The sequence below is a fragment of the Populus trichocarpa genome, chromosome 1 (genome assembly GCF_000002775.5).
Source record: "Populus trichocarpa isolate Nisqually-1 chromosome 1, P.trichocarpa_v4.1, whole genome shotgun sequence".
NCBI lineage: Eukaryota > Viridiplantae > Streptophyta > Magnoliopsida > Malpighiales > Salicaceae > Populus > Populus trichocarpa.
The window spans coordinates 18,672,676-18,682,514 of record NC_037285.2 but is presented as its reverse complement, the minus strand read 5'-3'; the positions used below and the strand labels follow the sequence as shown (position 1 = coordinate 18,682,514).

The 9,839-nt window shown below is 34.6% G+C and overlaps 1 protein-coding gene and 1 long non-coding RNA gene across 2 annotated transcripts; both read right to left on the bottom strand.

Moving 5' to 3' along the window:
* Positions 1–252: 252 nt before the first annotated feature.
* On the bottom strand, positions 253–2,296 carry LOC112327906 (uncharacterized). Its single transcript, XR_002982390.2, has 2 exons — positions 1,585–2,296; positions 253–722 (listed from the first exon to the last, which is right to left on the bottom strand). It is a non-coding gene; the product is annotated as an uncharacterized LOC112327906 (long non-coding RNA).
* Positions 2,297–5,716: 3,420 nt separating this feature from the next.
* LOC18094810 (glycosyltransferase BC10) lies at positions 5,717–9,084 on the bottom strand. Its single transcript, XM_006369180.3, has 2 exons — positions 8,082–9,084; positions 5,717–6,530 (listed from the first exon to the last, which is right to left on the bottom strand). Exons 1-2 carry the CDS (start codon positions 8,592–8,594, stop codon positions 5,892–5,894), a joined length of 1,152 nt encoding a protein of 383 aa, XP_006369242.1. The 5' UTR covers positions 8,595–9,084; the 3' UTR covers positions 5,717–5,891.
* Between the last annotated feature and the right edge of the window lie 755 nt (positions 9,085–9,839).

The following is a 9,839-nucleotide window of genomic DNA, read 5'->3' as shown; positions in this document are numbered from 1 at the left end:
GAAATGCAATATACAAATGTGCTATGCAAGCTTTAGGGAGTAGGAATATCTAATTTTGATGGTATAATCAATAGTTTGGATGTTATAAAAAATACAGACAAACCTTATTTTACAAAAGGTTAATAGGAATGATGTTTTTTTTTTTAATCGAAATGTAAGTATTATAAATCAAAAGTAACAAAGCTGGAAAACCAGCGAGTCAAATTTACAAGCATGCTATACTAACGAACAAAAGGGAACAGGCTCTCAAAATGAACATAACGGACAAGAATTTACAATCAAAAAGACCAAAGGGAACATCCCCTCTGAACAAAGGTGCCAGGTCGAAGCCTGAATAGAAAAAGTGGTTGTCAATTAACCAACAAAACCAAGCAATAAGAGAAGAGCATCACTGCCCAACAAACTAGATGAAGTCAGTTTCCAATAGAAGGATAGCCGAATGACCTAGAGGATCAACAATCATGATCAAAATAGCAGAGGATGCACCATGCACCCCTGAGGCAGCATGCATTACAACATGCAGGATTTCCAGAGGGAAAGCAAAGCATCCAGCACAACAAGGAATACTGGACATTCAAAGGCAGTAAGAGCAGCACCCATCACTAGACATTGCACCTACTGCAGAAACACAATAAATCAACACATGACCAGGTCCCTATTGGACATAGCAAGGTCAGGGGACAACAAAAGGCTCCTCCACTAAGAGGCAAACATCCATGAACCTGCACCATAACAGACAAACAACAATGCACTAGCAGTTGGAAACCAGCCCGCAAACAACAAGCTGAAAGTAGCAAACCAAACTGATTAGTGAGAGCAACCAGAAGATCCAGAAGCCAACTTCAAGAAGTTGAGCACACTAAACTGCATAAAGCAGCACACAAAGCTAAAGTGGTTAGCCACAGCATAGTAACTCCAGCAAACCATACCAACTCTGCAGCATTGACCATGTCACTACTAGGACAAGCTCCATCCAGCACTCTTCGCTAAGAAGTGAGCATGCATGAGGAAAGGCCCCCAGACTTCCCTCTAATAACTAAACAGCATCACAACAGAAGTAAACAGCAGAGCACATTACAATAGTAGGCCAAACAAACTGTTTGGATCCATAGCAACAACCAAGAGAGAAACAGAATTAACACAACAAAGCCCAACAAAGAAAGCATGCCGTCACAACCCAGCAGAAGAAGATACTCCACCAAGCAGACTAAGCAGTCTTCAACCGAGTCAGAAGAAATATACAAAACTTCACCCAACCAAACCTCATCAGCTAGTTGGTAGAGAAAACATAAGCCGCAACGTTGTAGCGGACAAACCCACATACCAGTCATAGCAGCCAGTCACCCATACAGACATCAATTGAAAGCCAGACAACACAGCCAACAATAATATGCCAAACAACATAATACGAAGGCTTCATGAGATGAATCACCTCATGAGATTTTAGAGGGCTAAAAAGCCCTCTGATAAACCAGCAGAAAACACATTACAGAATGGAAGAGGTAGAACATGTCCTACCATTTCCAGATCTAGAAAACAAGAAACGGAGTTGCTCAACAACTAGATCTAGGTGCTGAAGAGTACCTGAATCAACTGTAAAAGGATCGTCATTGGAACAACCCTCCACCATGGAACGATGCTTATAGGGAGATACACTTTCATCCCCATAGCCACTAGAGCCTCCTGTTAGGGTTGAGAAGGATTGATCTACTAAAGGCAGATCCAAAACTATTACCGTGTGATAACATAAGAGAGACTTGAGACTTCCCTTGGGTTTGTTGAAGCCAAGAGGAGAAACACATTAATTGCCTTGTATTTTTAAACTGAGACACCGCCTGGATCTGTTGAATCCAAGAGGAGATAGATGCTAATTTCTTGTTATTCGTGGCTATAAGGCCAGAATTAAACAAAGAAGAAAGAAGCTCCAACAGAAATCAGTGGATGCACATCACGAGGAGAATGACTTCAAGAAGTAGGAGAACGTTTCTCTCTATATTCTTTATGACGATGTCTTTTTTCAATATTATATATGAATGACATATTTAGAAATGATATATTTTTTTTTATTTAGTAAAATTTTGGTTATTCAAGAATTTTTTATAAAAAATTTAAAAGAAGCAATCTATATATTAGATATAAAGATTTATAGATATAGATCTAGAAAATTGCTTAAATTGTCTTAATCCATGCATATAGAATAGATGCTAAAATAGTTGAGTATGAAAGAATCTAATATTTGATTCTTGTCTATTTTGCATGGAACACCTCTCACCAAAAACACATGTTCTAAGACATAAATTGAGTGAGATATGATGGAAATGGTATCATATACTTGGTTATATGATCCATCAATGGAGAAGATAAACTAGAAGTTCAAAATTGTTTGAATTAAGATTTTTTCAATGAAATGTTGGAAAAATAGTAAATATTAGTCAATATATGTTTTACTTTAAATGATTGTGCTCTAAGTTCCAAGAGTTCCAAATAAGATAACACATCTGATTCTACAATTAAATAAGAGTACACTTCCAATATTTAAGGAAACAAAGAGGTTGTCTGGATAAAAAAAAAGTTCATCAATGAACGGGGTTGGTTCCTAACATTGTTGATCCAGTTGTCTTATACTATGATAACAATGGAGTCATTTCATAAGCAAAGGAATCAACGTCTCACCAATAATCTAAATAAGTACTTAAGAAATTTGATAAATCAATGAAATGAAAGATGTAAAGATAGAGTGAGTACCAAAAAAAAAATATAAAAGATCCTCTTACTAAGTCATTATCCATGTAGAAGTATTAATGTTACATGGAGCAATATGGTATTAGATACATGAGTGATTGACTTTAATGCAAGTAGAAGATAGTTAGTTTAATATGCTCTATAATCAATCGGTTGGTTACACGTGAAATTATTATATTTAGGTAAATACATAATTATTATTAATAAAGGCTTAATTTATCTTTAATATTCATATAACACTAGATTAATGAATCTAGAGTAAAGATAAAGTCCATAAGACAAAAATGTTTTGCCAAAAAAAAAATTATGAAGTTGTTATAATTATGAGATTCCTATTACATCAAAACATTGTTTCTAAATGATCGATGCTCTCTTAAATATTGGATATTCATTAGAACCGTAAAGATTGATACATATTATGTTCTTTTTTTATGAAAGAAAACAGTTGTTCTTATAAGCTGAGATATAGGGATACCTAGAACTAATATATAGGTGTTTGTCATAAGACATGTACACTAAACTAACCTGCATGAGAATTCTATATGGAGAGATCACCTATATCTATGAAAAGGCTTAAATGGCGGTTGTGTAAGTGATGCTTACACTTGAGATTACTAAGTCATCTTATATAGAGAATGTTATGTTTTGATCTTGTTACATGTTATCTTAATTTAGGTAACAAAAAGGCAGACATTAGGTATAACATAAACTATATGAAGGTATTTGAGTGATCAAGAGAGGATTCATCACCTTAGGTGAATTAGAAAAAATATTTTATTTATTCTCAAATAGTACTGACTGAAAAATCCTTGAGTAAGGTGGAATGAGATTTGAAAATAGTTTCAAATCTTATTCTAACGATCAATGACTATTATGTGGAGAATAAACATAATTTAACATGATATACATATTTCATGCTTTAATTTTAAATCAGAACATTATTGATGAAAGGATATTAATTACACCGAGAAATCGGTCATTGAAAGGTTAAGTCAAACCACTAATTACTTTTCTAATATTTGAGGGATCATGACACGTTGTTAGACGATGCACTTGATCTTAAAATATAAATTAATCAATTGTTGAATCAATAATAAATTAAATTGTTTAATTCATTTAATTCTGTTTAATTATAGTTATAATTTATATTTAGGCCAATATGTTAGGAGCCTAACACATTAAGAACCATTAGTCAAAAATTAAATCCAAATGATTTAATTATGTATGACTAAAACTGAGATGATTAAAATATATTTTATAAATTAAGGACTAAATTATAATTAATACAATGATTATATTTCTAGACCTAGAAAAATCAAGTAAGGACTTGATTGAGTTAAATTCTAAAATTATCCTGAATTAATATATGGCTATTATTTAAGGAGCAAATTAATATTTTATCGATTTATAGGATTTTTTTTCAGATTTCTCTATAAATAGTAAGCTATGCCTTTTTTTTTTAAGAGACGTACACAATAGAACTCTAGACATAACAATCTCTTAAATAGGGATTTAGAAGATTTTTCACGGGTGGTTTGTGTAGATTACTATTGGAGACGGAACAACTCAGTCTTTAAGGAATTATTCAAAGCCGAAAAAGATCAAATCTTCAGGTAATAAATCTTTAAACAACTTTAAATCCATCTAACAAGATCTTAAGGATTTTTGAATAATTTTGTTTGATAGTTTTCACTGCGTCTATAATATTCAGAAACACAATATTTTATACCTAATCACTTATATAAATTAAAAAAAATTAAGCTGTGGTCTTTTTTTTTCATAGTTTACATGGGTTATGGCCGAAAAGAGAAGTACCAAACCCATAGTATTGTTGTTGAATTTTGTATAAAAATTAATATCTCTAAACAAATTTTATTGAATTTTCAGTTTTACTTTTTGTGGACAAAAGTCTCATCTAACATTGTGATCTTTCTTTCCATGCATTGTCTTCATAATTAAAAATGTTTTCCATTTTTATTTCAATGACTGGCATTTATTTTGGTATGCTTTTCCATTGCATTCTCAAACTTCTAAACAGGCTTGCCATTTGCTTTCCTTATATTTCACCATGACCAAGCCAGTTTCTCTTCAATTACAGGTTGTCACATGGCAAGCTGCAAGACAAAGGTGCAAAGCAGTTATTGATTTCTTCGAGAAAGATAAACCCTATTTCTCTCCTACCATAAATGATAAAGACTTGCACGATTACTTTCGAACCATGGATGGGATCAGAGGATTTTGCCTTTTACCAAGAGATGATACCTGGATACATCTTCTTCCTTGGAATGCAGAATGAGACACATAAGCAGCTTCATCCCCCACTCTCTCACCCTACTTAATTTGAAATCAATGAAGATGCACTTCATGCAGCTATGGCTGCTAGGTATCTTATTCAAAACTCAACCAGAAGTTACTTTGCCAGAGGAAAATTATCGCGATGAATTCTAAGGCTCTTGGCTGACTTCATAAACCGTAAATTCCTCTTACTTGAAGCGAAGAAAATATTCTGGCAAATCACTTGTGGCATTGTGTTTGTTTTTACTTTTCAATATTTTCTTAAGATTCTTGATACGTTAATGTAAAAAAATCTGAAAGAAAATATTATTTTAATATATTTTTAATTAAAAAACACCTGTTTATTTCCTTTAATTAAGTTTTGAGGAACAATTTGAAGCTACGGGCTTCACTTTCTAGTTACATCAATAGGGCAACAATGCCAATCCAATGGGATGTGGATAGGCTTCCATTATCACTTCCCGCTACCCTTTCATTTTGTTCTTAAGACACGTTGCTGTATGCGATTCATACCGAGGGATTGTGCAAATCATGGTGAAATGTGGACAGGCTCCCCAAGTGGTGCGATGGAAGCACATTTCAACAAAAAGAAGCCTGAAATGGTTTGTCGAATATTTACGTCACAACAGGAATTATATCTGAGAGGCAACTGATAGACTGATACTATTAAGTCAAGGTGTTGTATGAAAACGCTTTAGGATCTAAATATCTATACATCACAAGTTCTTTGACCTTGATGTTTTAAAATGAAAATCTGTAATCTCCTTACGAGTATATCAACCAGATCTAGTTAGATCACAGAGCCTAAAAACACCGCTTATGGGCTCAGGTTCATCTAAATAACCATGTTTATTTTAAAACCCCAAAACTTTTGGTGACAAGTCTAATAGTGGTTCTAAAGCGCTTGGAGAAAACTTTCTTGCAAAGAGAAAGCAGACGTTGTCTGGCTGGTTGTTATACAAGCATGATTGTCCTTCAAACATCCTCTTGAAGAACTCATCTGTAATATCAGAATTCCCAAATGTAGCAGGGTGAGCACCACCCCTTGACCAGTCTGTCCAGGTAACACTTCTGTTTGCCAAGAGATGTGGAAATTGGATGCTCAGCATTGTAGGGAAGTAGTGCTCATCCACATAACATCCCGGTCGGCAGAAGTCTTTAAACTTTGGGTAATAAGTAGAGTCCTCGATTACACTGACTGCAAGCTTTCTATCCACTTCAAACCACTGAGACCCTTTGCGCCACTGTTCAAGCGTGACCTCAGGTTGCATGTTCCAATTATAGCGTCCTCTCCCGTATGGACCCGGATCATCAAATACACCCATAAAGCTGTATCGTGATTTTGATATGTATCGATAGATAATGCCAAAATTGTGGAGCGGAATGCAGGACTCAGACAAGAGGATGAACCATTCATTAGAGATATCAAGCAATGCATTTGCAAGGAGTCTCCTCTCCGCATCACACATGCTCATCATACCCCACTCTGCCACCTGCACAGAATCAACACATGAATGATCATCATTTCAATTGTGAGAGTGCAAATATAATGATACTCACAAAATGCTTAAACAGTTTTTTTTTTCCTTTTTCCTTGTAAAAGTCCACTTCAACAGCTTCCATAAAGATGATGCAACCACTTACAGGTCACAACTGTTTGGGATTGCAACTATCACCATACTTCATACTTATGGCTAGCAAAGACCAAATGAACTTGGAAATCAAGCTCGACTACATTCTCTCTCTGTAACAGCATCCAATGTGACGTCAAACAATGACAGCCTACAAGTCTTAACTTCTCTCTTCTAAAATTTGGAATGCAGGTTTCATACATATACTATTGAGATTATATTGCTATTATTAAAAATAAAAAAAATTAAAGTAATACTTCTCAAATATAAAGTTATGGTACAGTTAGATTTCTTTAAAAAAATTCCGAAAGTAAAAGCAAGTAACATGTATTAAATGCAACCTAAATTTATGCCCACTGCCCAATCATAACTAAAACAATATACCAATTAATTTCCACCTTTATCAAGAAAATCTAAAATTAAATATGAAACATTTTGAAGAAACTACGAACAGAGTGTGAATATGGAACATGAATACCAGAAATCAGATACATAAAAAAATCATATAATTTCCTTCTCAAAATTGTGGCTTTAAGCTAAACCTCTGACAGGTTGCAGTCTGTCTCTCTCTGTTTTTTTTTTTTTTTTGACCAAAAACCATGGATGTAAACCCTTATCTTAAAAGAAGGATAGAGTTCCTTCTGTTCAAACTTATAGGTCAGCTTCATCAATTTTTCATAATCCTTCCCTATCATATTATTTTTGGTTATAAAAATTAAAAAAATTAAGAAATACTTAATGTCCTAGTGTCATAATGTGATCGTATCACATTCAATAACCTTTTCTTTTTCTTCCTTTTCAGATAATGCCAACCATCTGTTTTGCACCCCACCCCACGCATCAGGATTCACCATTCAAATATGGTGCAACAATCAGAGTATTTTCTCTAAATTGCAGAACACATAATTCAAATTGCTCAATGAATCTGGGTGATGGTCTAACTTGAAGCCCAGAACCATATGAGAAGGATAACAGTGATCTTGATTAAGCAGAAAATTACTAAAACTTCACCACAGCTGTTGATCTCAACTACCAAAGACTGAAATAAAAATGGATTATGCGAGAGTTTGCAGCAAGCCTAGAAGAAGCCCAGAAAAAAAGATCCAATCTGATCATCGGCAATTCCTGACTTTAGATGGAATCACTGACTTTTACAAAATAATGACAAGTTGCTTCTTCTCAAAGTGATTAATTATGGACAGACTCATATGCACCTCAAAAATATAAATCCAGTAACAAAGTGAAATTCACAAATTATGGAGACATCTAAGATTTCTCAGAGAAACAATTTAAACATTTTCAAATGAGGCAACCAACACAGTAAATAGAAGCTAGCAGTCATATTGCTCCCAAATAGAACAAATACAGCAAGTCATGCATACACATACATAAAGAAGAGAAGGTTCCTAATACCTGACTTGGGATTTGTCTCTTGTAGAACACTGAAAATCGTGTCAAATCCGCAACATAAGATGGCAATGAATGAACATAAATCGAATAAAGGCCTTCGTGCCCCTTGAAAAACCTCTCCCAAAGAGGTGCCAATGGCAATGGCCCTTTTGTCAAGAACATGAAGGCAATCTTCGGTACTCTCTTAATAGGATATTGATTAATCCGAGGAACAAACGAAGCACGCCAAAACAACTCTGTGTCATTCATCTTATGCATCAGGTTTGATGGAGGCCTAATCCATTTCTCTATACTATCGGACTCTTCAAAGCAAGGGAAAATGATATTAGACCTTGCTGCAGGGCCTCCAGTTCGAACTCCAAAAAATCGAATCATGTTTACACTGACGATAGAAATCCCAAGACCGAGAACCAAAAACATCAAGCAAAATTGAAGGAGTCTCAAAGGCAAAGGCCTGTTTTGATTCAATCTAACAGTAGTAACTATACCTGGGTCCTTACCCTCCTGAGTTGCCATCTTATCTTGGTTTCAATTTTTTCTGAATTCAACTCTAAACGAACTGAATCCCAAAACACTCTTAAACTACTACTACTATATAAACATTAAAAGTCCTCCCTAATGGCCAAACCAAAGTTTTAATTTACAAGAATCAACAAACTTTGGTTTTGGACATATGGGCTAACTTACTTGACTTCAAGACCCAGAGCCCTTATAATTCATAAATAAATAAAGGTCCAAACAAATAGTACAGATAAAAAGGAAGAAATCACCACCAAAAGGGAAACAAAATCAAAACTTTACCAGATGGGAATGTTGCAAATCAACAACTTTCTTTTGGACAATCTCGGTGGAACAACATGTAAAGCAAAGGGGAAAAAAATAACACAACAGTATGAAAGAAAGAGTGATGTTTACTAGGTTGTTGCCATGTGAAGTGTGTGATCATGGATGGATGATGGAGGGTTTTACTTGTATGAGAAGAGAGTTTGAATGAATTGGGGGGGGGGGGGGGGGGGCAAGCTTGCGTAGTGTGTGGGTGGGGGGGGGGGGGGGGGGGGGGGGGGGGGGAGCTTGCGTAGTGTGGGGGGGGGGGGGGGGGGGGTGGGTCACACTTTTTGGGTAATAGGATTATTTATGCCAGCTTTTATTGAGGATAGAATCAAAGTGAATGTTTAACTCTCTCTTTTTCAAGGGAGTTTCGTTTCCTCTATTGAAAGAGGAAAGTGAAGGATTAGAAAAAAGAGTCCTGTTCTTTGGATGGAAATACTGGATCTCATGTCATTTATAACGTCTTCGTTGGTGGGACTCGGATTTCTTGTCTCTTCCTTCTGAATTTTTCGATCTTGGACTCTCATGTTAAATTAACAGCATGTTTAAACTGAATTTCATGTGAAATTTAATTATAAATTTTATATATGGAACAAAATATTAAATCATTTAATTATATTTAATTATATTGTTTAGAATACATGTGGAATTAAATTAAATTAACAATCTTGTTTATTGTACCCTTAATTTAAAATTACATGGTATATCTTTTTAATGAATAATCTGACATTGTAACTAAGAAAAATCACGAAAAGAAATGCATGGGCTTAGCAATTTTTTTCCTGTTTTTAATTGGTGTTTTTATCTGTTAAAAGGCAAAGATGGTAAAATGGCCAAGTGCCAAAATTAAGAAGAAGAAAAAATATCATGTCATTAAGTTCACGCTAGATTTTTCAAAAAAATTAATTAGAATTTTTGTTTTTTAAAAAATTG

What these genes read in the sequence shown, in the direction of transcription:
- LOC18094810 (XM_006369180.3), bottom strand. Translation starts at nt 8,594, where the DNA reads ATGGCAACTCAGGAGGGTAAGGACCCAGGTATAGTTACTACTGTTAGA. An exon ending in AGAGACAAATCCCAAGTCAG is followed by an intron (nt 6,531 to 8,081) that starts GTATTAGGAACC and finishes GATTCTGTGCAG; the next exon opens with GTGGCAGAGTGGGGTATGAT.